We start from the raw sequence: 27597 nt of genomic DNA, 5'->3' as shown, positions 1-27597 counted from the left end.
TCGTCTCAGTTTCCATGCAACATAATGTAATAGATATATGTAAGGTAATACGAGGTCATGAGGGATTTTTTGGGGAGTTCTTCCTGATCAGCTGTGAGGGTCCAATGACAGAGGGATGTTATGTGCTGTAAAGGACTCTGAGGTTTATTGAGTTGTAATATTGGACTTTATAGATCAAACTGATCATGAAATTGATTTGAAATTAGTATCTGCAATGAACAATGAACTTTGACTTTACTGATCTGTACAGCACTTTAGTTGCCTTTGGGTATGAAATGTTATATAAATAAAATTTCCTCGCCTATTGTGGCACTAAAAAGTCCATGACTGAATATATATATAACTGACGACAGAAACGCTGACAGTGACCAAATGAAACCCCATGACCCCCATAATGAGATCAGCACCAGGGCCGACACTAATCCAGTGTGTCGGATTGGTCAGCGCTGAAAAATGTGAAAAAATGAACGCTGCAAACTTGTGAGTGCATGTTCAGATCTATTGATTTATTCTACAGATCACAGAGAAAGGAAATCTTTTACAAAATTAAATAATCAACAGTCAACACAAACTGTTTAAAGGAAAACTTTGTCCCCCAAATTGACCATTTGTGTATCAGTCACTCTCCTTGTGTTAGGCTGAATTCATATGGAAAACTTTTTCTCGCATGCCTCCACGGTGAGTGAAGAACATTCAAAACATCTGTTTACAGACTCACACAACTTGTACAGTACAATACAAGTCTTATTTATCCAGTCGTGTGTTCAGTACTTCACAGACAGACAGACCTCTGTGACGGGGAACTGGAGTTTCTTCAAAGCCAGACTCCATTGACAAAAACAGTGATTTAACACAGCTGAACACGGAGCTGCTGGTCTACTGCTGCCTCCATTAGTTAGTTAGTTTGTGTTACTGTGTGACTTTGGTGTTGTAAAGAGTTAACTCAGATTCACCACAGTCACACAATAACACAAACTTACCAACTGATGGAGGCAGCAGTAGACCAGCAGCTCCTGTGTTCAGTGAGGTAAAATCACTGCTTTTGTCAATGGAGTCTGGCATTAGCTTTCTGTTTAGTTCCCCGTCAGAGAGGACTCTGTTTGTGTCGTACTGAGCATACGACTGGATAAATGAGACTTGGATTATACTGTACATGTTGTGTGGGAGTCGTAAACGCAACTGGACCCCTATGACTTCAATTCATTGAGAGTTTTCTCAGTTTTTAGATCACTCGCTCGCTATGGACGCATGCGAGAAAGACACAGTTTAATTCATGAATTCAGTGTAACACAGGGTGAGTAACTGATACACAAATGCTCATGTGAGAGGTGAAGTCTTCCTTTAACATGACCATGAACAGAGCAGATATTTCCAGTGATAATAAATGATCAGTCTGTCTCCTGTGTGTATCTGTAACAACAGTGAACATGCCTAACCTTTAACTGCAGGTGTGTGGAGTAAACAGTACCTCATATGGATGCTGTCATTGAGCTGAGTATTTGGTTGGCTTAACTGTAATGCATGCTGGGAAAAAGTTAACATAGAAGCTGGATGAATGGACGATACTGTGGACCTCGAATGTTACACAGTCTCTGTGTGTGTCTCAGTTCACGACCACTCAGTCACTTTTCTCATCTCTCTGTAAATCCAGTCTGTACTCGAACATCGTGAAGTTCATGATTCTGAACGGAAGCTCAGGAAGGAGGAACTCTCTGATCTTGCTGTAGCCCATGTGCTCATACAGCTTCTGAGCGTCTGTCTGCACCACGGACGTGTACAGGACGACGGCTGCGTAGCCCCTGTCACGAGTGAAATCACCTACTGTCCGACACAAGGCCTTGGCAATGCCCATCCCGCGGTGGCTGCGGTGCACAGACATGCGCTTCAACTCCAAGCACCCGGGCGCGTTTTCAGCGGGGAGGCAAGCCACCGTGCCGACCACCCGACCATCGACTTCAGCCACCCAGAAACACGAGTCCTTGTCCTTCAGGTAGGTCTCGCCGATGTTGTTGAGGTCTTTCTTGAGGGAGGTTTCGATGTATCTGTTGAACATGTAGACGACAAACTGCCGGGCCGCTGCCAGGATGAGGGTGATGGCGAGGATGGGTAACAGGAAGGACTTGGAGCTGGTCATGAGAGCGCAGAACATGCACATGAGCACCATCTGGGTCAACGGCTGTTTCAGGACGTGCACGAAGGACGAAGGCACGTGCTCGCTCATCCCCAAGGTGAAGATCTCCTTCGCTGTCTCAGCGTCGTCATCCTGATACTTCCGGATCTGAATCGTGGCCATGGCTCAGCCCTGCGTTAGAAACAAGAGGAAGACAAAATGTGAGAGGTCACAACATACACGTGACTGTAAATCAGTTTGTAATCATGTATTTATTCTTCTCAGCATCACACTGTGCTGACACCTGTCCCTCTGTCTCTAAACTGTGGTGCATAAAATCATTAAAGTGACTTTTTATGTAAAGTTTAAACCATTTTCTGTCATATTCTCTGTTTTCTGTGAACTGAATAATTGAGATTTTTAGTTTCCTGGTTCAACTACTGCTCACAGTGGTGTCAGATATACTGTACAGAAGTAAAGCTGAGAAGTTTTGTCACTTTATAAACCAGTTTGTGAAACTTTATAGACGACTTTCAGTTCCTTAAATACAGCACATTTTGGTCAGTTTATGAGACAGCTGCAGTAGCTACATGCTAAACATATGATTTAATAACTGGTCATATGCTGTACAGCACTGCTGTTAGAATCCTGACCGATATACAAGCTTCTAACAGATATACTGTATCTCAGCATTGGTGTTCATAAGAGGCCATAAGGGACTGTTCTTTATTTTTCAGAGGACGGGATGGCTGGGGTGTGACTTCAGCAAATAGCTGCAAATATTTCTCCTTGACCCTCCCTGAGTGACTGGAGGAAAATCCATGACCCTCCCTCCACCATAAATGAGTTATTAGGTTTTTTTTAAAAGTTGAAGATGAAATCCTGGAGTTGAAAGAAAAGCCTAGGTTTTTCACTCATGTCGTGCACGCTGGTTAGTTATTTATTTTTGGTCAAATTTTTGATGTAGAACAACGTGATTTTGATGAAATATTACTACTTTATGTTCAGATTTGGTGATTTGTTTTTTGTTGAAGGAAGCGTTTGTCACACATGATGTGTCCAAAGATTGTTGGAGATTTGAATATCCAATGATAATTTCTGTTTTTACAGTTTCTTGCTGTGATAAATTATGTAATTTTGGTGATTTTTAAAGTAAACATGGGCGAGTTTGGAAGGCATGTTTTCTTTAAAAATCTACAGTAAAATAAATAAAAATATAACTAACTGTATAAATTTGTATCCCCCCCCCCCCACACACACACACACACAAGAGCCTCTTCAGTGCTTAAAAAAATATTTTAGATATCTACCCCTTTTTGAACCACCCTGTCCCCTCTCATATGTAATGAACAGTCCCTAAGGAGAGGGATACAACTTTGAATCTGCCAATCTGTGACATAAAAGGAGACCAGTTGTGGCTGGACACTGACAGATTTAAGATTACTGAAAGAGGTATCAGACGGTCTGTGATTTCTACGACGTTTCTGACCACCGTGCCACCGCCTGTTTAGGATCACTGCTATGAAATATCACTATTATAAACTTTCACTGTACACGACGTGTCCAAGGACCGTCCGAAATTTCTAAATCCAACAATAAGAATACATGCCATCCAAACAAAGGCAGATTAGAAAATACAGCTGTTTAAAAGTTGTGTATCTCTCCCCTTAGAGACTGTTTGTTATTATGAGAGGAGAGGGGGTGGTGCAAAAAAGGGGAGCCATGTCAAATACCTCTTTAAGTACTGAGGAAGGACTACTTTATTTTAGCTTAGAGGAGGGGAATATAAATTTAAATGGTTGTGTTTTGTTTTTATTTTACCACAGATTTTTTATGAAAACCTGCCTTCCAAACTCGCCCACGTGTTTTCTTTTAAAATCACCAAAATGACACTATTTATTAGAGCCAGAAACCGTAAAAACAGAAATTACTGTTGGATTTTCAAATTTCTTACAGTCCTTGGACACATCGTGTGTGACAAACACTTCCTTTTGTTCAAAAACAAAACAAATCTGAGCAAATAGCTAGTAGGGGTGTAACGATACATCGATCCACATCGATACATCGATTCATTGATTAACGATCCGATTATATCGATGCAAAATTAAAACATCGATCCATATCGTCATCTTAAAGATACACATTTATTTTGAAATTCACATAGCACGTCTGTGTCACCATTTCTGGGCAAGCGCGCCTCCGCTCAAACAACAAACAGAGCTCAGAAATAAAATGGTCAAATCATATTCTAGTTGTTTTTGTGAGTTGATGTAAATGATTGTGTTAGATGGGCATATGATATCGCGTCATATCGATCGCAGGCTCCTGAATAGAATCGATTCAGAATCGTATCGTGACAGACTTTGTGATATCGGCAAACATCGTATCGTCATCCAAACAAATCGATATAATATCGTATCGTGATGAAGCTGGTGATTTACACCCCTAATAGCTAGTAGTGACAATTCATCAAAATCATTTATTCTACATCAAACATTTTACCAAAAATAAAAAACTGACCAGCATGCACGACATGAGTGAAAAACTGAGACTTTTTCCAACTCCAGGATTTCATCTTCAACTTTAAACTTTCAAATTTTCAGAAGGTAAGTTTTAAATATCTAATAACTCATTTATTAGATATTCTTCCCATCTCTGCTGTAAATATTTTCAAATATGTATTTTTGTTTATCAATCCATTCACAAGTTACTTCCGATCTGTTTCCATTCTGTATTTTAGTTCAATTCCCAAATTCATCACTTCAACACAAGGTCAGCAAATAATCTTCATCCTACCCTTTTCAGGTCTACTTTCTCTCAGTTCTCAATTAGGTTCAGAGGTCCCCACTTTTGGAACATGTTACCAGTCCACATTAGAACCTGCACACGTATAAACCCTTTCAAGAAGCAAATAACCCATTTTTTTATTGGCCCAGTTGAGCAATGCATAACCACCTGCTTCCACTACATCACTACATACTTTGAGATTATTTTCTTAACTGTTTTATGATGTTTTTTTTACATTATTGTACATATTATTTTTATGTTGAATGCTTGACCACTTGACAAGCCCTTAGGGGTTTTTATTTGGTCCCTCCTGCACATTTGTGATATGTTGTATCTATTCTATATATTGTATGTCTTTCTTGTTCTACTCTTTCATCATGCGGTTTTATATTTTTTTCTCTCATGTGCTAATAAATAAATCGAATGGTGGAGGGAGGGTTATGGATTTTCCACGGAAAAGTATTTGTAGCTTCAGGGAGGGTCAAGAAGGAGAAGAAGTCACATCCCAGCCACCCTCCTCCTACGATAAGTAATGAACAGTCCCTTAGCCAAATCAAAAACATAAATCCCTCCCCAGAGTTTTAGAAAACAACATGTCTCACCCTTTTTTGGCACCACTCCCTCATAAATAACGAACAGTCCCTAATATTCAAACAGTTTTAAAATTTTCGACAATAAAACATTTCACTATAAATGACTCAGTGATACTGTTGATACTTACTTTAAATCCTGCACATGACTTTATAAATGTTTGGCTTTTACCCATATTAAAGTATGACATCCGCCCTTCAACTCCATTTAACGAAATCAGTAATCGATCAAAACTAATAATAATCATGGCGTAAGTTAGGTGATAAAAACAGTGGAACTCAAACGCCACATGAGTTAGTTTTAACGGTTTTAACCGGAATATCTTAGTAATGCTAACTTTGCTAGCCGTTAATAACACGTCAGTGCGTTACGTTAGACCTTCGACATTTAACAAACTGAGTATTAAAATCATGAACTCCGTCTGTCCTTTGAGAGAACGGTCAAAGGCCATAAGACTTTAATTCCTCTGATTAGCTAACAGCAGCTAGCATCATCGTTAGCCTCACGGAGCCTCACGGGTCTGATTTAATTTAATCTGTAGGAATAAATACAGTAAATAAACATGACTTACGTGGTTTAAATTAAAGCCTGTAAGCAGCAGAGGTCTGAATGTGCTGAGAGCAGCAAAGTTTCCAGAAGTCAGAGACGTCTCTATTCATCGGTCTCTACTTCCGCATCTGGGATGTGCTGCATTCAGGGAGTAAGGTTAGAATGGGAAATATAAAGGACCAATCATTCCAGTATGGGATTATGGTTGGATTAAACTGCGTCCATTTTGCCGCAGCATTGTTGAACTTCCGTCACTCACAAAGACAGAGCCCCGATAACTAGGCTGAAGTGTTTATCCGACTTGGCCTGCTCCTAATTTTACTATACATATAGATAATTACGAGCTCCACGGTGTCACGTGAATGCATCTGCATCACTTCCTGTTTACAGCAGACTGCCTGCCATTGTCCTTTGAGGAAGTTATAAAATGGAAATAAATCACCAAATCAAACACTACACATCCCACTTTTTGAATTTTATTTATTCTTTATTTATTCTTTATTTCTATCTCATAGATTTTCTACATTCACCAAATGTTTTGTCTCGTGATCTTTTAAAACAAACCAATGTCTACTTGCAACCCCTCATCACCAGTGACAGGGGAGACTGGGGACTTTCTCCCAGTTACTCAGATACTACACTCACTAGCACTTTACACCTGTACCACCTGCTGAAGTTCAAACGGAGCATCAGAATGATGAAGAAAGGTGATGTAAGTGCCTTTGAACGTGGCGTGGTTGTTGGTGCCAGACGGGCTGCTCTGAGTGTTTACTGGGATTTTCAGCACAACCATCTCTAGGGTTTACAGAGGATGGTCCCAAAAAGAGAAAATATCCAGTGAGCCAAAATGCCTTGTTGATGCCAGAGATCAGAGGAGAATGGCCAGACTGGTTCAAGATGATAGAAAGGCAACAGGAAGTCAAATAAGCACTGGTTCCAACCAAGGTGTGCAGAAGAGCATCTCTGAAGCAACAACACCTTGTCCAACCTTGAAGCAGATGGGCTACAGCAGCAGAAGACCACACCAGGTGCCACTCCTGTCAGCTAACAACAGGAAACTGAGGCTACAATTCACCAAAACTGGACAATAGAAGATTGGAAAAACCACATTCAGATGGAAGCATGGATCCATCCTGCCTTGTATCAACGCTTCAGGCTGCTGCTGGTGGTGTAATGGTGTGGGGGAGATTTTCTTAGTACCAACTGAGCATGGTTTAAACACCACAGCCTACCTGAGTATTGTTGCTGAGCGTGTCCATCCCTTTATGACCACAGTGTACCCATCTTCTGATGGCTACTTCCAGCAGGATAACGCACCATGTCACAAAGCTCACATCATCTCAAACATGACAATGAGTTCACTGTACTCCAATGGCCTCCACAGTCACCAGATCTCAGTCCAATAGAGCACCTTTGGGATGTGCTGGAACGGGAGATTCTCATCATGGATCAACTGTGTGATGTCATCATGTCAATATGGACCAAACTCTCTGAGGAATGTTTCAGCGCCTTGTTGAATCTGTGACACCAAGAATTAAGGGAACAACAAGCAAGGTGTACCTAATAAAGCGGCTGGTGAGTGTATTTAGACTACACCAACCAAATTTTTATATAATAAACTTAGATCTGTTTGCTAATTATCCAAACCATTTAAACATATATGACATGTTGTTCACAATATTTATTTGAATGGAAGAAGTCAGATGTTGCAACTGACCCCAAATACCAAATCAACTTGCTGAAAAATCAGCTGAAAGTATGCATCATTGTATAATAACAGTAATTATTAATACAATAAAATTGTAGTGTTATTTATTAAATCAGTCATTGAGTCCTGTGTGCCATAAAGACAGCATATATTTACTTTTTTCAGCTTAAAAAATAATTTAAAAAAAAGCATTTTAAATTAAATCCACAAAATAATATAAAGAACTTGGGAAATTTACCAGCTGGTTTTATAAGGTAAAATTTGTTGTATTTACAAAATACATTTTTAAAAAAAAAGTGTTTACAAAGAGAATATCATTTTAAGAGAACTGAAGAGAATATATAAAATAAAGTACATTACTGAACATCGGTCCATTTGCATTGGTGATAAGTTTCTTTAATTTGTCTTCGGTATTTGTGGCGTCTCTTGTTTATTATTTGCCAATTTAATAAAACCATGAGAAACTAAAACAATGACTAATACAAACAATGTACGGCGACGTGGCTGAGAGCAAATACTTTAAATTGTAAATGTCATTTGATGTTGTGTTGATTTTTGTTGTCCTGTGGCACAATCAGTGTTTAAAATTTGATTGACAGCAAAATACAAACTACATTCAAAGTGACAAAAATCAGAAAGACAAACTCAAATAACGAGCAAAGGTCACAGAGGTCACAGAACTCAGAGGTCAAACCCTGCTGCCGTCACATGTTGTCACATAAACACAGCTGGTGTTAGCTGACACCACAGCACCAGTGAGGAACAATAACTGTGAGATACGTCACTTCATATTAAGACTGAAAAAATAATTTATTGTCTCCTCAAAAACACAATTTGACTAAGAGTTCATACATTAAATGATTGTAAAGATTTTCCCTTCTTATGGAGTAAACTAACGTGATAGTCAGAGGATATAAAAGCATCATTTTGGTTTTGTTTGTACAAAACATTCATATTACATTCATTTTCCCGCCCAGCCCAGTGAGCAGAAAGAGAAGCAGCTCGTATTATTTAAACTCCAGTTCCTCCGTCAGCCCAGTTTGATGGCTCCTGCGAACATGGTGATGAGCAGGATGATGGTGAACCCCGTGAGCAGCCCGGCGTTCTGGATCAGGAAGAAGACGACCTTGGTGGAAGTCTTCTCCTGTTCCCGTAATATGTTGTCCATCTCTGGAAACTGAGATGTGGAAAGACAGTCAGACAATCAGAAATACAATGGCTTCATTGTTTCACAGTAACAGGAAGTAACAATATAAGAACAGGAAGTTGTAGTTAATTTATGCAGCTGCAGTCATTTTGTTCCCACAAAGTTAAACTGGAGAAACAACCACATTTCTATCATGTGACTGCTGATGTCAACAGATCAGGTTTAAACATGACAGGGTGACCTCGTGGAGGTCAAACAGAGGTCATCATTTTTAGGATATTTGTCTTTGACCAAAACCAACAAACTGATCCAACTGTACAAACAATAATTCCCTGTGTATCCAAACACGTCTGCACACCTTTAATCACCAAGGGACTGTTCTTTATTTATCAGAGGAGGGGGGTTACTGGGGTGTGACTTTGGTGTTTTGTTTGTTTGTTTGTTTGTTTCATTTTGACCCTCCCCGAAGCCTCACTGTAGCCAGAAACATGGTTTGTGAAGTTACAGTGACACTGACATTTGGAAGTCCAAGTGGACGTTTATGCCAAATTTGAGGCACCAAAGGACAGACAAGCCCAAAATATAATGGCTCCTGTCACGACATAAAAAGTACCGTTTATGTAATTATATTAAATAAAACTGAGTAATAATTTATGAAAATGTGGCACATAAAATTTTCCTGATTTACTTTAATTAAGTTTCTGTAATTGCTGTTATTAAATTCTGTTTATTTCAACAGTGTTCATCATATTTATAATACATGAAATTTATATATTTATTATAATTTTATTACATCACATAACGCTGCTGGTTTACTTTCACGTCCACATATGACGTGCTGGATACCCTGGGTGTGTCGGTTGTTGATGTTCTGGGACGCTGTGTCAGTTTACGCCTGTTACATGCATTGTCTGTTTTCAAAATACACTTCCATTCTCACAGGAAATGTCTGTGCTCGTTAGATCCATACTAAATCAATGTTTTTCAAAATAAACTTACAGCGTCGGTAAAACACCTTGTCTTCACATTTATTTCCTTGTTCAACATGAGCCTGTGGTTAGGTTTAGAAAAAAAGTAAAAACCAAATAAATCCGCACAAATAAATCCGTGTAGAAGACGTGTGGCTCGAAATGTCTCTCTGAAACGACATTACATTCCTTCTAGACAGGTTTTACTTTGCTAGATGTTTCTTTGGTCCAGCACCCACTCCACTGGACGTTGGGATGTGCGTGTCTTTTGTACTGTTTTTAGGTTTAAAAAAAAAAAAACATCATGGTTTGGCTCCATATGCCTACAGGAAGCAAACACCGGCCTTCTTGGTGAAAGTCCAGTGTTGTTGGACCCACCCACCTCCCCTCCCTCCCACCCTATAGGTGCTTTTCACCTCCCTCAGTTACGTCATTTTTCAGTGGCATTTCAAACTGACGCCGCACGGCCACCACTGCTTTTCTCGTCGGCTTTGAAATGAGCACAAGTGGTGCCTGTCAATGTAACTCCAGTGAAACCTTCTAAAAAGAAAACGAGGGGTTAAACAATATGAAAATTATGTTTTTGAGCATGTAAACATGTTTGAGTAGAACCTTAATATGAGCAGAATGTGGGACCTTTCAAGATTTAAATCTTCAGTAAGAAACAAAAGGCTTTGAGCTGAGTGTCACAGACAAGGAGAGACAGACACATTGTTGGTTTTTGTCTTTCCATGGGATCTTTTGACAATAACAAAATACAGAATGACACTAAAAAAGAAAAGATCAGATTTATAAATACAAAAAATGCTCAGCGGCCTGCACATGTAGCATATCTGTCCTCAGGTCACTCACCATGTCTGCCAGTGCAATGTACAGGAACATTCCTCCTGCGATCGCAAAGATTGCGTTGGGGGCAAAGTTGCTCCCGAGCAGGATGCCGAACACGAGGCCGATGTAACACGACACCGCTGACAGCAGGTTGAAGAAAATGGCCTGAGGGATGCTCATACCAGCGTTCAGCAGGATAACAAAGTCACCTGCAGACAGAACAAAACACGAGGGTTAAACATGCACTGATATTATCCAACTCATTTATGTAGGGGAGACCAGGGATGGTTGTAACAAAGGGATAGTTGTAACACTCTCAGTTTGGCCAATTAGAAACGAGCTGTGGTGACATCATCAACATAGTCCATGCCCATTTACAATTGGAGCTCACTGGTGAAGCCGCATGTCTCTGAGTCCAGATTTGTCTGTTCTAGAGCCAAAAACAGTTTTTCAGGTGAGAAACCAAACATTTTCATCACAGTTGTTTTTTGCATAGTGTCCATTGTGTTGTATGTACAATTGTTTCACTTACATAGGTTCAAGTAGTAGTTTCTCTAGTTTAATTTGATGTGTTTCGTTAGTGCTAGCTTTGAAGCTAAATGCTAAAAACGGTTGGCGAGGGTTGTAACTCTTCCAAAGTGTTTATTGTTCAACTGTTAAAATGCTGTTCAAACATCAACCTGATTCAGGCTACAACGCACACACACACACACACACACACAGGTTAATACTTTATTATTCTTGATTTTATTTATTTTTTGTTATATATTTTTATTTATTTTATTGTACTTATTTTTGTATTTATGTTATACATTTCTATTTATTTTAATATTATAATTATTGTATTCTTACAAGTTTATTATTCCTTCTTTATTATTCATTAAAGTGCTTGAATACATTTAGCCTATTGTGAATCTTTTTTAAGCACAATAATTTAATTGTTACATCCATCCCCAGCTAGTGTTACAACTCACCCCAGTACTGGGGTACGTTGTAACAATATACCTCTTTGTATTTGACATTAATTTCCATAATTTGTGATGGTGTAGTAGAGGTCAAAGTGTGTGTTATTTGTAGCAAACAAATATGGGTACCATATATCAAAATTTAAGCGCTCTAACAAAAAAACCCACTGAGTTACACTTGCTCAAACTAAAAGTGTTACAATCATCCCCGGTCTCCCCTATAAGGAAGAGCAAAAATATCAGGAAGCAAAACAGCCTATTGCCGACATGACTGTTACAGGGGTTTCTGTGTTTTAATTTCTTCAGTGTTTGGACTTGAAACACAGAAAAATCAAAGTTTGGGTGCAGTTCTGCAGAGCGTCAGCAGAGGTCGATAAAGATCAGATTTCTAATGGCCCTTTTAGTTAAAGTAAAAAGATAAAACCAGCTTTCATTCCTTGAAACCAGAGCTGGGACCAAGTCATTGTTTTGCAAGTTACAAGCAAGTCAAAGTCTTTGGACACAGGTCCCAAGTCAAGTGTTGAGTCACCAACTGTAATGCCATATTTAAAGAGTAGGTCTGATAATGTATTAAATTCACAAACATCATGAATGTATTTGATTCATTCATTCTGTAACCACTTGGGTGCTGGAGCCTGTCCCAGCTGTCACTGGGTGAGAGGTCACCAGACTATCACAGGGCTGACACATAGAGACAGACAACCATTCACACTCACATTCACACCTACAGACAATTTAGAGTCACCAATTAACCTGCATGTCTTTGGACTGTGGGAGGAAGCTGGAGCACCTGGAGGAAACCCACGCTGACACGGGGAGAACATGCAAACTCCGCACAGGAAGGCTCCCCCACCCTGGGGTTTGAACTGGGATCCCTCTTACACTGATTTAAATATTCAAACCTGATGAACTACTGCTGCACTGCGCCATCAAATGGAGATATTCTGGATGTCTTGTGTCATCAGTTCAGTTAAGGATCTTTGGGAAAGTTGGGATCTTCATCAGAGTTTAAATAAATTTTTCTGGGTTTGAATAATGTTTGGCTGCACAGAAGGAGTTGGTAATGAACAGGCTAGAAGACAACCTCACCCAGCTCATGGGGAAACTCCTCACACACGATGGCAGTGGACGTACTAAACCCCGTCAGCACTGACACAGTGAACGAGGCGCCGATAGCCAGGCCGTCGATGAAGTTGTGCACGGCGTCGCTCAGTGTGATCATCCATGCCACTGTCTTGATGCTGGAGATGCGCTGTCCACGCAGCCAGTGGCACATCTTGACTTCCTGTCGGACACATGAGATGGTTAAAGGGACTGGATAACATTAGACCACAGAGGAGAGAGATGAGTAAACAGTGACCTAATGTGGATTCAGTGAGCCACAAAGATAAAACACACAATGATGTTTAAAAATCAAAGTTCAAATTGTCCAGAAAATTAAGGACAAAGTTGAACATTTTGCTTTTGGTATCTGATCAATACGTTTTCTCCTCAATAGTCAAAACTAGAGAACAAACAACATTTTTTAAGAGATTTTTTAACGTAAACTTTAAGCAAGACAAAGACTCAACAGCTTTGAGGGTGATCTTTAAGGGGACTGTATATCATATCCAGAGCGTATCTATAGCCTCTTTCTTGCCATTATGGCGTCTCGCCGCTCTGTATAAAAGGTACAATCACGCCTTTAAGTTGGCATCCCAGGTAGTAACAGTGCCGAAACAATGTCTCTATAAACGGGACAGCTGGCAGGACAGGATCATGGGCGGCATGTGTGTGATGTTTTGAAGACGTGTTATGTGGGTGACCCACCACGGGAGATTTAAAAAGTAGCTGTTTGCAGTTAGCAGCTAACTCGAAGAAGAAGAAGAGCAGCCAGAAATGACCACAAATAGTAAAAATAATGAGGTCCGGGAAGGTCTTACCCTCCGAGCAGAGGACAAGATCAGCTGCCATATGACAGGAACAGTAATTACTACATTACTACAGATCATTACTACAGATCATGTCAGCGTTTCTAAAGTGATGTCATTTCTGAGCTGACTTTGCTGTCTGCAGATGTAGGAGATGATGGATGGCGAGACACCTGCCAAGCTGCAGACCACTGTTCAAGACCAACAAAAAACAAAATCTGAGTTTTTGTAGTCGCCCATTACTGGTCTTTTACCATGACCAAGTAAGCCTAAATGTTCTCCCCAGCAACGCTTTCCAGCTCCTCCTGGTGGACCCCGAGGTGTTCCCAGGCCAGATGAGATATATAATCCCTCCAGTGTGTTCTGGGTCTGCCCCGGGGCCTCCTACCAGTGGGACGTGCCCTAAACACCTCTAACAGGAGGCGCCCAGGAGGATCCTGATCAGATGCCTCGTGACAATAGGTGAGGGTTGGGACGTAGATGGACCAATAAATTGAAAGCTTTGCCTTCCGGTTCAGCTCCGTCTTCACCACAACGGTCAAGCAACCTGTCCATCTCATGCTCCATTCTACTCTAACCTGTGAACAAGACCCCGAGATATTTAAACTCCTTCGCTTGGATGTGCTCCCTCTCCAGATGTCTGACTCCTCCCCCTATCTCTAAGGCTGAGCCCAGACACGCTACAGAGGAAACTCATTTCAGCCGCTTGTATCCGTGATATCATTCTTTCGGTCACTACCCAGAGCTCATGACCATAGGTGAGGGTTGGGACGGAGATGGACCAGTAAATTGAAATCTTTGCCTTCTGGCTCAGCTCCCTCTTCACCACGACGATCCACTGTTCCACGGCCATGTCGGAATCCACATTGCTCCTCCTGAATCCGAGGTTTGACAATTGGTCGGAGCCTTCTTTCCAACACCCTGGAGTAAACTTTTCCCATGAGGCTGAGCAGTGTGATACCCTGATAGTTAGAGCAAACCCTCTGGTCTGCTTTTTTGATGATGGGAACCACTACCCCAGCCTGCCACTCCACAGGCACCGTACCAAAAATATTTCACATAAAAACCTCATGGTGGTGTTTGAGATACAGCAGGTCAGGGTATCATCAGAGTCAGAGGGATTCATCCTCTGGAGATCATGAATGTCTGCACACAGCAATCCCTCCAAAAGTTTTACCAATCAACAGGCAGTTGCTGCCATGGCTAAATATCTTACTTACCAAACCCTTTAACTAACAAAGTCTGTCTATTTGGGTCCACAAAATGTCAGAGATACTGCCGAATCAAACTCCAGGAAATATTTCCCCTGAAGGTAAGTGCAGCATTTACAGTGGAACTCTTCAATTACAAATATAATGGCACGAGTGTTTTTAATGGGAAACCTGAGAACAGGCGGACATACACAGAGCCTCTGGGTCCTGGTTAAAGATACTCTGCAATGACAAAATGCCCCTTTTATTAGCCGCAGACAAACAAGGAGTCTTTGTCCTCCAGCCAGACAATTCCAGCATTTACCAGGAGGGGAAGGATCTGAGGCCTTCGTCCCTCTGTGACACCGGCATGTCTGTTTGTTTAGTATTTTGATCCCTTGAGAGTGGGACTCCTCCGTATGACTCCAGAGATCTTACTGTTAAACATTAACAGCAGCTCTAATCGCTCCATGTCACCGATAACAGCTCAATAAATTACTCTAAAAACTAAACGTACATGTAGAAAAACAAAGAAGTGTGTCCAAACCACATTAGAATATAAACACTCTCTGGCTGCTTCATCTTCTTTAGACAAATATAGCTCACGGTGGCACAGTTTCACTCTGTCATGACTCAAAGTGTAAATTCTGGCTGATAAGATGTTTTTAAATCAGTCATGTATTTATAGTTCACGATGCATTCCTGTCAGGTGTGTCTGTGATAGAGGACTGAGGTGGACAGCAAATCTCTATCAAGCATGATTAATTAAGATAACAATTCAGGGAAAGCTCGCTGCTTTACGAGCTTATCTGAAGACCTTGCTACTCATTAGATAAAACGTGGGTGACTGCTGTGTGGGTTAACGTGGCGTGTGTGCAGACAGAGTAGATCTTGGCATATTTCCAGGGTCCTGTGTCTCTTGATATAAACAGACACTGTAGAAGCATGAAGGGAGATGGACGTTGCACATGAACTTTGAATAGTATTATATATTATATTATAATATAATACAATACTAATATAATATTATATATTATATTAGAATTTAATGTTTGAGCCAAATTTGAAGAAACTGCCTCAAGGCCCTCTTGAGATATCACATTCACGGGAATGAGACAAAAGCAAGGTCACAGTAACCTCTGACCACCAAATTCAAATCAGCCTATTCTTGACACAAAGTGTTGTGTCAAATTTGAAAAAAATCCCTTAAGGTGTTCTTGAGATATTGCGTTCAGGAGAATGAGATAAATGCAAGGTCACAGTGACCTTAGACAACTAAAACCTAATCAGTTCATCACTGAGTCCAAGTGAATGTTTGGATGTTTGACCTTCTTGAGATATCGTTCACGAGAATGAGAAGATTGCGAGGTCATCCTGACCTTGACCTTTGGCCACCAAATTCTGATCAGTTCATACTTGATTCAAAGTGGACATCTGTGTCAAACTGAAGAATTTCCCTCAAGGTCTTCTTGAGATATTGCATTCACAAGAATGAGAAGAATGTAAGGTCACGTTGAGCTTTTGCTTTTGACCACCAAATTCTAATCAGTTCATCACAGACTGAAAGTGGATGTTTGTGCCAGATATGAAGAAATTATTATTATTATTCTCAAAGTGACGTGACGAGGGCACTGGTACCTGAGAATCTGTGACTGGTTCTGGGCTCGGGCTGCTCCTGTCTGTGGCGATGACATTGATGCTGGTCAGAACGATGGAGTCCTTCTTCTCCAGAACGTTTCCGTTGTGCAGGGAGTTTTCCTGAGGCGGCTCTGCAGGAGTGAAGTGGCTGTGGCCGTGCTGAAGACAAGAGAGACAAAGGAAGTCAGTTGGACAGAAAGAGAAACTGTGTGGGTTCAATGAAATGATAACCTGAGGGGGTAACTCCTCATAAGATTTCTTTTTTTAAATTTAAAGTCTGCGACACAGGGGTACACTGCAAATACTGAACAGTAGAGATTCAAAACTGAGCAACAACCTTTCAAATTTCACTTGTAAATTTCAAAGTCAGCTTTAGTTTTCAGTTTGTACCTTTTATTTCTTTTGGTGCCCTGCAGGGAAGTGTTTACCAGTGACTGAATGAAACTTGAATCAGTATAAACTGGTGTTACTGGGGAGCATCATGTGCTACTGTATGAATGCAGAATGAAATACAGTTGCACAATGCCAGACTGACACAACCTTTCAAGCAATTTCACTGCTGCAGACAAATTTCAAATGTTGCTATGAAGTATGAGAGTTTTGTGAAAGGTGGTTATAAAACTCTTTCTTGTCTCAAAGTCCCGATAAAATCAAACATGTTTAATATTATCATAAGTTTTTAGTCTTGGCTCATGAAAATACTGAAGTTTGATGATGTGAACACCGTCAACAACCAATAGCTGTGCTCTCTCCAGCACCAACAGGAAGGAATGTGAACAAGTCTTTTCTCTTGTTCTGTGGAGTGAACAAGAGTCGGTGTTTCATTCGGCATGTCTCAGATCCTTCAACCAGCTCTTATTGTAGTGACAAATCTTAATTTTTGAAACACTTCACCTCTTATTCCCAGTCTCCTCCCACTAATACAGCACACGTCCTGATTTTGGCAAGTGGTTGTTGTCCTGAGAACAACATTTTGCATGATTGCCCTGGGACAACAACTGCCTCAGCCAGTCAACACATCAAAAAAAGTCCAAAAAGTCAGTAGAAACTTCTAATACCACAACTGCCAACAAGTGTGTGTATCATGTAGCTAGCATGATAGCTAGCTAGTTACGATTTTCTACATATCAATTACTTGATTATCTAATAACTTCCCCCACTGCCACCACAAAAACAGTGTTCTTGGTTTGTCATGTGCTTTAAATCAGTTCCCCACAAGGCTCACTTTCATTACGCAATACTTTTTATCTCCGGGCACAACCCTGGAAAAAAATAGGGCTGCAGTTGGAAGGCTAGCGCGCTAATACTAGCATGCAAATATTAGAGCGCTAAAGCTAGCCCACTAACTCTGGCAGCCAGAGACAAACATCTATGAGTCACTGTCCCTTTGACAATGGAAAGACAGAACACATTTTCTTGGAGTGACCTTTCTAAAGCAAGCAGGAATGAAAGTTAACGTTAGAGTATTCTGTTTTGATCAAGGAGTTAATGCTAAGCAGCTAGCGCCATAGCTAACAGTTAGCTCACCTTTGCAAGCTAATGTGAGTTTATTTCCATGGTGGCAAAATACTAACAATTAATCTAAAAAGCAAGTTTATATTTTAATGTCTATCAGACGAGTGTAACTTTCAGGTTGGGTCTCATCTTGTAATTTGTTGTTCCCAGGACTACAACCACAAATCAGGGCGTGTCTAATAGGCCCTACAGCTTGCAGAGAGTTGAGGCAATAAAATCCAAAATTTAAGTTTGTACATAAATAGTTTATCTTTATGGATTATACTGATGCCAAATTGACAAGAATACTGTTGACATGTGACGCCTTTTATCTTGTGTTTCTAGACTTTTGTGTTTTTGCGGCCACGTAAGGATTTGTTAAAATCCTAAAAAGGGAGTTTGGTGTCATATTTTTCACCAGGAGCAGGATGGGAAATAATCTCAAAACGAATCTAGTTGTAAATAGTCACTGTGAGATCTTTGCAAAAATCCTAAACTGTGTGACTAAAAACTTTAGATGTCTTTCAGTGAATGGCGAGCATAAGAGTCTGCAGCCAAGCTAGCATAAGTTCTTTAAGCTAAATGCTAACAAGCTCATAATGACAATGCTAACACGCTGATGTTTAGCAGGTATCATGTTTACAATGTTCATCATCTTAGTACAGCATGTAACATAAATAAAGTTAAATAAAATACTAATTTAACAGCACATGCCCAAAGTACAGACTTGTGCAAGTGATGCAGGAAACATCAGACTGATAGTAAATACTTAGATGCACTGCAACACAGGAGAGCTGAATTACTTCTTCTTTTAATTTAGTCTTTATTTGAAATGTCACAAACAACACGGTTTGCCCATGACTTCATCAGGTTTTGATGGTGATGAAGCCACTGGCGAAACTGTCCTATTTTACCTGGACGTCATCGGAGCGATGTCGGAGTTCTTGATGTGCTTGAAGGTCCAAAGTTTCTAAAATATTTTACTCGTCAACATATTGTCTTTATAGATATATGGCAGGAAACCATAACAGCACCGGACACAGGTGGTTTTCTTGATGATCTACCAAACTACCGGACATAATCTGAGACTTTTATTCTGCTTCCTGCCTGTTTCCTGATTTTAATCCCCCTGTTAAAGTTAATATCAGGATATTGTGCAGCTAGAATAAAACTTATATTGACTGAAGGTAACAGTCTGCGCCTACTGTGTCGATGACCCACGTCCAAAACGATGACAACATTGATGAATAATGCACGTCACTACCATAAAGTCTAAGTGCCCTGATGTTAGTCACTAATTAGCAGCTGAAGTCACTGATAAACTGGGATGATTATCTGGCACTTATACAACTGGAATAAAGGATATTACTCTGCAATAAAAGAAAAGTGCTTTGCACCAAGTAAACTCACTCACTGCTGCGTGTTACCTCACCTGATGCTCTAACCCCAGAGCCAATCTCAGGACCTTCTCCACGAAGAACAGCATGTAAAACCCTCCAAATATTCCAACTGCATTGGCCACGTAGTTATCGGATTTAGGATCGAAACCCAGAGCCTGCAGATGAACAGGAGAACAGTGTGTTAGCTGATGTGTAAACAATATTTAGATCATTTATAAAACACCTGTCACAAACCTCTGGGATGAGCTGGAGCACAGCGTTGGAGAAGAGCGTCCCGATGGCGAGGCCGATGAAGTAGGTCAGCACTTTGGGGAAGTAAGGCTTCTTGGTGAAGGGGATGAGGAAGAGGCCGAGCAGAGCGGCCAGGTTGATCACAGTGACCGCCAGAAACCCGTAACCCCACACTGTCACAGCAGAAAGCAACGATACACACTTACTGATGTTACAGGGATAAATGTTGTGGAGATCTTTAAAGCTTTCAGCTCATTGCTGAGATGTGTCTGAGGCTTGTTTTGGAAAGAGACGTTTAAGTTTCTGTTATTTTGAGCTTTTTTTCTTTATTAACTCAGTTAAAGTTGAATTACTTATCATTATCCTCTCCTATCAGTTCTTATTCTATAAATTAGAAACTTGTTGCTGCTGCTTGAACTTTAAAACTCGTCACTTACAGATATTTTTCCTCAGGAATGTTTTTAAAACAACAGATGTAAAAGATCTGAATCATTGCAGGGGATTTAAGGACATCAGGACAGGACATCTATTGGCTGCTATATTGGAGATCTTCTGCTCCTGGAGCTTTATTGCCCTGGGTTCAATTTATGAACTTCCTCTCAGCCTGCCTCCTTTGGCCCCATTTCAACTGCACAAAACAAGCCTGCTAGCATCTGGCTTTTTGATGTGATGTGTGCATTCACACCCGCTCAAATGACTCTGCAGTAGTCACGCGCATTTATTGGCTGTGGCTCTGATGAGTGGACATTGCACGTTTGTGGATGAGACAGTTTTCTTGACTGTAGACATTGATATCTCCACAGTGGCTGAACAGATTTTTATCATTCAAACTGCATTTGGAACGTCCATCTCCATTCGTCCCTTTGTGTTGTAAACTGTGAAGCTAGCCCGTACCAAACTCTCACAGTGTTGGTTTATATCAAGCGATATCAAGAGGGTCATAGGTCACGACACCAAATCACTGGCACGCAGTTACCATCACTACAGGACATTTACAGAGCCCCACGTCTTCATCGGGCCACAAGCATCATCAGTGACTCATCTCACCCAGGTCACAAACTATTTTACCCTGCTTCCTCCTGGACGACGCTCCAGGTCCTTGAAAGCTCACACTCCCAGATTCCCGGAAAGCTCCTTCCCAGGTGCCATTAAAGAAATAAACTATAAATAATCACACTAGTAGATAAGGCAATAAAACACCTTTAAATCTAGCTCCTCGACGGCAGTGATTGAAAACAGACGACTCTGATAACTGAGAAAAGACCAATCACACATTTGATTAATCACCTGTTTAGGTTACAGCTCGTTGGCTAGCAAATCAATCATCTGATTCATCAGATTAGTTTTTCTCTTAAACCCTTTTGCACTGTGCTTACTAATCTATGAATATTCAATGTGAGGTAGAAATACTCGATCTGAGGCCACGGTTTTAGGAGCGTTAAACACATCTGACTGGTTTCATAGACCTCTGAGGTCTGACAGATACTCAGACTACAGAGAGACGTCCTCTGCTGTGACAGTCTGTATCCATGTCAGTGAAAACATGGATGCTTCACACACAGAAGATCTATACAATCAGCACAGTTTCAAGATTAGAGTCACCAATTCAGTATCTGACCAAATGTCTCCCCTTCTGTTCCTGAGATATGATGTTAACACATGATGATGTCACAGTCAAGCTGATCTTTGACCTTTTGACCTTCATTATTTTATCCTGTGAGACATTTGTGTGAAATTTTGTCATAATTAGTGTATGAATTCTGGAGATATGGTCAAAAACATGTTTTATGAGGTCACAGTGACCTTTGACCACTAATTTCTCATCATCTCATTATGAGTCCAAGAAGACATTTGTGCCAGATTTGCAGGAAATTTCCTCAATGTGTTCACCAGGGAATTTCTGGTCTCTGCTATTGCCGGCATGGAGGCATTAGAAACAGTCAACTGAGCTTCAGTTTTCCTGCTGAACCACGTTTGAGGCCTAAATAGTTGCTGGAAACACTTGTTAAAAAAACAACCAGTTCTGTTGTTTGTTGGTAAATTTCAGCCATCGCCATCTTGGCTTTTTGGAGCCAGAAGTAAGTTTGAAGCTGCTCACTCCGTCAGAGAAAAATTGATGTATACAGGACAAAATGTATTTATGTGTGAAGAAATTCTTTCTGTTTGCTCCTCAGCACGTCAGCAACTCACAAGCTTCTTGTATTTGTTGGTTGTTCGTGTCATTTATAGTTAAATGGTTGTTAAACACACAGCTCTGGGGTGTCTGAGCTCTGTTAGCCAGCATTAAACAGGTTTATGAGCTAAATTAGCCTCAGATACACAATGACATTTGAATGAAACCAGAACTTAAAATGTAAAAAATATCTGCTGGTAGTAAAAGTAAATATTAGTGTGTAGCTCCCGGTGAGGACTGTGTTTAACCTTCTAGCTAGTGAGCAAGCAAAGACTGAGCTGACTTTTCTCACACAACTGTGTGATAGAAATTAAAATGAATGAACTGACAGGTCTCCTTAAAAAACAAAAAATTGATGCTCATTGTGAACACACAGGTTTTGTTTTTCATTGTTTGGGCAGAGCCAGTTCTTCATCAGCTCCTCTATCATGATGAAACCCACATTTATTACCACAGAGTCACCAAACACATGTTTAACTCAACAAAAGAGATCATCTATTTATTTTCAGAGGGGAGATTCTGCTCATGAGGCCGATGAAGAACCAGCATGCATCATCGACAACACTCTGAACAACAGTCACAGTTGGTTGTGACTGTGTCAACAGCACTGAGGAGGAGGAGGGAGCGTTTGGCGATGAGTCTGAGAGGTCAGCAGGTCTGTGTGACTCAATCCAGGACATGAGGTGAGTGTTACGGCTCGTTTACAGCAGATTACTGCGGAGATGACTTTATTTATAAGTCATGAGTGGAAGATAGAGGCTGACGACGTGAGACAAAAGGTTCACAATCAGGTTTTACAGGACGACCAGGACGACCATTTACATTCAGAGTGAGACTCTCTGATTAATGGTTTAACAGTGAGGCAGATTACCACTGCTGGAGGAAAGACTCAGATCAATAACTCAAATAAAAGTAGTGATACTACAGTGTAAAATACTATGTTACAACTAAAAGTTCTGCATTCAGGATTTTACTTTATAAAGTAAAGATACAAATGCATGAATGGATTATTTAACGGGCCACTGGTCTGCACTTGCAAATCATCACTCAAATTTACACAACAGACCAAAAAGAGATTCAAAACGACCACAAACATGTTTGGTTTTAGCAGCACAATTCCTGCTGGAAACACAGTGATGTCTCTCTAGAAAACAACCACTGTTTGTGCTGCTGTCCTGTTAAAACAAGCAGAGATGTCTCAGTAAAAACAACTGTTTTTTCACGGTTCTATCCCTGCTGGAAAAACAGTGACGGGTCGCCACAGTCCATCGCCAGAACGGACAAACCAAACACTGGCTCTAGACAGGGCAACTCACAATATAGCATCAGCCACCGTAATTAGCCGAGACCACCTCTTCAAGAAGGTCTCGGTCCGGTTGTTTTGGTGCACACCTGAGTGTGATTGCTGTGTTTACACCTGCCCAAAAAAACCACACTGAAGCCTAGTTCACATTACATGATTTTCACCGTGATTTTGATGTCGCAGAGGATCTTGAGAGCCACCTTGGGTCGGAGGTGAGTCAGCAGATAGTCTGCCACGACGAGTCCTCGTGTGTGAACAAGCCTACGAGCAAGTCGCCCCCTCGTCTGCGACTGGGACTGGATATCTGGCATGCTAGAAAACTGGAGAAGTCTGACACGACTGACAAAGAGCATCAGCCAATGAGAGGCGGGATACGTCCCACGTTAGCACGCAGGAGGACGGAAGAAATGTGAGGAGGACATGCCGCAGGGTTGCCAGGTCTGCTTATTAGCCACGACTTTGGGCTTGTTTCTAAAGTGGAGTTGCTTATTTGGGCTTGCTCTCTAAACGTCACCTTCCTCTATATATATCCGTCTAATAAGTTATTTAAACACATGATAGTTGCTTCTTTTGGGCTTGTCCCTGGAGGCAGATCTGATTCAACGCTGGGAAAAATATCCATGCCTTTACCATGTGTCGTCTCCAAGTTTGGTGACGTCACCGCGTTATCTGGGGCTCTGTCGGCGAGGGCTCGGTGGAGAAATCTTGTGGTGTGCACACACAGGTCGTAATGCAGTTGGCGAGACTCCTGATGACAGAAACACACGTCGCCAGGTATGAACACTGAAAAGATTACGATAGTCTCCGCGACGCAAATCAGGATGAAAATCGTGTAATGTGAACTAGGCTTTAGGGGGCAAACCAAGTGGAGTTTGATTGAACCACACCAAAGAGGGCAGGTGTGAAAGGACTCTTACTTATGTGGTCTCTCTTTCAAACTCGGTGCAGACTAATTTGTATTGAAGTTTGAGCTGCTTGGGTGGAGACAGACGGTATTTTGTGATGATGCACCGTTGCATTTCACCAGTAAAGGGGCTAAAATTAGGGTGTTCGTCTGGGTGTTGTGTTTTCATCAGTGCCTATCGGAGACGGAGCTGATAGACACTCACGGCTACTGCAAAGTCATTTGACCTGTGTGTGAATGCTGATCATAACTTGTCCCATCACATTAAAGGGCCACATGTTTATGCAGTGGAAAAGGGACTTTACACACTGTTCCTTTAAGAAAGAAGTGAATTAGGGTCAGTTTCTCTCCATACTTTCAGATTTCTGTTTTCATTATCAGTCAGAAGGTTTGTTGACTTTATGTCGTCATGATCAAATAACAACTTCATGGGTTGAATAAATCATCACAACAATCAACACTCTATCTTATTTTTTACATTTCCTGTCATTTGCTTCCTTCAGTACTGAACCGAGGAAAATAAGTGTAAAAGAAAGAGTTGGTGTCGTTGGTTTTATTAGTTTGCTTCAGGGGATTTTTTCAGACAGTTTCCAGTTTGTGCGGACGACCTCTGACCCCTCTGAGGTCAGATCTGAACCCTAAATCAGACACAAGCCCACCTCCTCTTGTTTTTAGGGTTTACAGGCTCTTAAAGGAGCGTCCTCTCCTCCGTCCACAGCGACTGTCTCATACTCTGAGCCAGACCTCATCCAACAAACCCTCCTGAACTGTGAATTATCTGCATCAACAAATAAAGCCACAATGTGATGAAGCAACTCACCGCTGGAGTCGGCAGGCTGCAGAGCTTTGGGGGCGGTGTAGGGGCAGGAGGGCAGCAGCACCTGGGTCAACACGGCGGGACAGATCCTGCCCAGATGTCCCACAGTCAGCTGGCTGACATTACTGAACCCAAAGTGGGACAAGATCTGGTCGGCTGAGGGACACTGAGGGACACAGAGACGACTTTAAACAGCTTTGTAAATCTGTTTTTGTCTCTAAAATCCTTCGAGCTTTGGTTTTCTCACATCTGTCGTCTTTAATGTGTATTTTTAATCTTTTTGTATGAAATGTGCTTTATAAATAAAGTTTTATTATTGTCAGTGGATAAAAACAGAAATACTTCACTGATCCATGTCACTCTGATGTAAACACAGAGAACTATAGAGGTAGAAATAAGAACCATGAAAGTATGTAAAAATGTTAAAATAAAAATATGTGCATTATGCTGCAATATTTATCATTTAAATAGGTAAAATAAATGCTGTATGATGCATTACAATATAAAAACTATGTCCAGTATGTAAAGTGTGCATTATGCTGCAGTGTGAAACATTTAAAAATATAAAATATGTATAATATGCTACATTACAATGTATAAAAAAGTTTAAGAAATATCAAATATAAATATATTATAAATATAAGAATATAAAATATAAATAAATATAAAAATGCATGACATGCTGAGTATGTAAAATGTATAAAAATATAAAATATGTGCCTTATGCTGCATTACAATATATTAATTTTTAGTTTTAGAAAAACAAAATATAAATATCAAAACATAAAATAAATATAGAAGATGTATAATATTTTGAGTATGTAAGGAGTGTAAAAATATAAAATACACACCTCATGCTACATTACAATGTATCAGAGTACGAATGTAAGGCTTTAGAAATATAAATATAAAAATATGAAATATATGCTTTATGCTACATTAAAAGGTATAAAACTGATGAGTAGAGTTTGAGAAATATTAAATAAAAATACAAAATATAAAAATATGAATATATTCTGTATACTACGTTATAATGTATTAATATGTTAAGTTTTAGACATATAAATATAAATTTAAATATAAAAATCTGAATATATTCCTTATGCTACATTACAATGTATAAAACTAACACATAAAGATTTAGAAATTTAAAAATATAAAATATCTGCCTTTTGCTACATCACAATGTTTTTAACTAGCATGTTAAGTTTTAGAAGTATATATTATGAATATAATATGAATATTAAAATATAAAAAAGTATCACCTAATTATTCTGTAAAGCAGAAAACAATAGAGTGGAGATAAAACAGTACCGAAGGACTTCAGTTACATTGTTATTATAAATTTAAATGCAAAAATAACATCTAAAAAGTAAAAACTATTGTTAAACAAAGAAATATTCGAAAAAATGTATTTAATCAAAATAAGTCCAGTCATTTAACTACAAATATCTACACATTACAACACAATCAAATACAATAAAAACAGAATGTTTCCAGTATTTAATACAGTTTTAATCACTATAGAATGACTATTTAATTATTTATGACATTTTAAGTTAAGTTCTTAGTTTAGTTTTCTTTATAAATAATCTGTGTAAACTTGGTGTGAGTTCATATTTACCACTATAAACTCGTGCACTGGTGTAACTGCTCCTTAATAACAGTAGAGAGTATAACTATGTTTTAGATGTGCTCACCTCCTGGTCTGACAGAGGGTTTCCTTCAGTCACAGCCTCAGATCTCCTCTCTGATATCAGCTGCAGTAAGTCGCTCAGGTGTTCTGTACTGATTGAGTCATTCTCACCGAAATACCGTAAAATATCCGTTAGAAACGTCTGTCCGTCCCGATCCGACACGTTTATACTGAGACAGTGAGAGATCAGCACTAAGAGGCAGCACGGGATGAAACATCTGGAGTCAAACATGTCTGAGTCTGTAGTTTGTCCTCAGTTAAAGATAAAAGCGTTGCTGCAGTGAAACATGTCAGTCAGAGCTGAGGAGGATCTGATCTGCTCTGATCCATGACACTCTGCTGAGATCCTTTAAGTAGCTCCGGCTTCTTCTCTGATTAGTTTACAGTGCACACAGCTTCCTGTGATCAGCTCTGAGTGATCGATCAGCAGCCTGATCAGGATCAAAGATCAGTGAGCAGGAAAAACACGGAGCTGACCGACCGACCGACCGCGTGCACCCTGCCTCAAAGCTTCAATGCTTTCTATTGTGGCTGAGCTCCTCACTCGGTATGCAACGTGCTCTCTCTCACACACACACACACACACACACACACACTCCTACTCGAAAGTGTGTGTGCAAAGGGTAACAGTGTGAGGTGGGATAAACAGCAGAGTGACTCAGTTTACTGCTGCTCCTACTGAGCAGTTTGAAGTTTAGAAAAAGCAAAAGTGTAACTGATGTGTGCAGGGCTGTAAACATGGGGGGGGGGGGGGGGGGTCGAGGATCTCCCCTCCCCCACTCTCTCCAGAAATAAATAAAACAATTGAAAACTCACTTCCTGTCACATCATTGATCTTCAGCTACACACTGTGCTGTTAGGGACTGTTCTTTATTTATCATGAGCATTTTCAGCCATAGACACTTCTACTGTTAGTAAACAGTATGACGTTATTAGTGGGCGGGGCTTAGCTGGAGTCAAAACCATTCTCCAGCCACCCCTAGCGTGGGAGCGCACTCTGACACAAACTGGAGCGTTGATAAATTGGGAGCGCTGTCTGAATGTAGCGTTGGGTTATCCAGAGCAGCGCACTCTCAGAGTGGCAGAGCGCACTCTGGACACTCTGTCTGTGGAGACGGAGCAGCAGAGCGCCGAGCGCAGTGAATGTGTGATTAACTTAACCGTTGGTTCATTCATGTAGAAATATAA

At 40.4% G+C, this 27597-nt stretch overlaps 2 protein-coding genes across 2 annotated transcripts; both read right to left on the bottom strand.

Annotated features, from left to right (window-relative positions):
* Positions 1-485: 485 nt before the first annotated feature.
* Positions 486-6189, bottom strand: LOC117266763 (putative N-acetyltransferase camello). The gene is made up of 2 exons (XM_033642104.2): positions 6060-6189; positions 486-2302 (listed from the first exon to the last, which is right to left on the bottom strand). Exon 2 carries the CDS (start codon positions 2291-2293, stop codon positions 1619-1621), a length of 675 nt encoding a protein of 224 aa, XP_033497995.1. The 5' UTR covers positions 2294-2302; positions 6060-6189; the 3' UTR covers positions 486-1618.
* Positions 6190-8530: 2341 nt separating this feature from the next.
* Positions 8531-26933, bottom strand: slc39a8 (solute carrier family 39 member 8). The gene is made up of 8 exons (XM_033641916.2): positions 26414-26933; positions 24717-24879; positions 19520-19689; positions 19318-19440; positions 16392-16550; positions 12743-12938; positions 10713-10897; positions 8531-8922 (listed from the first exon to the last, which is right to left on the bottom strand). Exons 1-8 carry the CDS (start codon positions 26639-26641, stop codon positions 8776-8778), a joined length of 1371 nt encoding a protein of 456 aa, XP_033497807.2. The 5' UTR covers positions 26642-26933; the 3' UTR covers positions 8531-8775.
* Between the last annotated feature and the right edge of the window lie 664 nt (positions 26934-27597).

Source organism: Epinephelus lanceolatus, chromosome 15 (genome assembly GCF_041903045.1).
Source record: "Epinephelus lanceolatus isolate andai-2023 chromosome 15, ASM4190304v1, whole genome shotgun sequence".
Taxonomy (NCBI): domain Eukaryota; kingdom Metazoa; phylum Chordata; class Actinopteri; order Perciformes; family Serranidae; genus Epinephelus; species Epinephelus lanceolatus.
The sequence above is the reverse complement of the archived record's forward strand: the minus strand, read 5'-3'. Positions and strand labels throughout refer to the sequence as shown.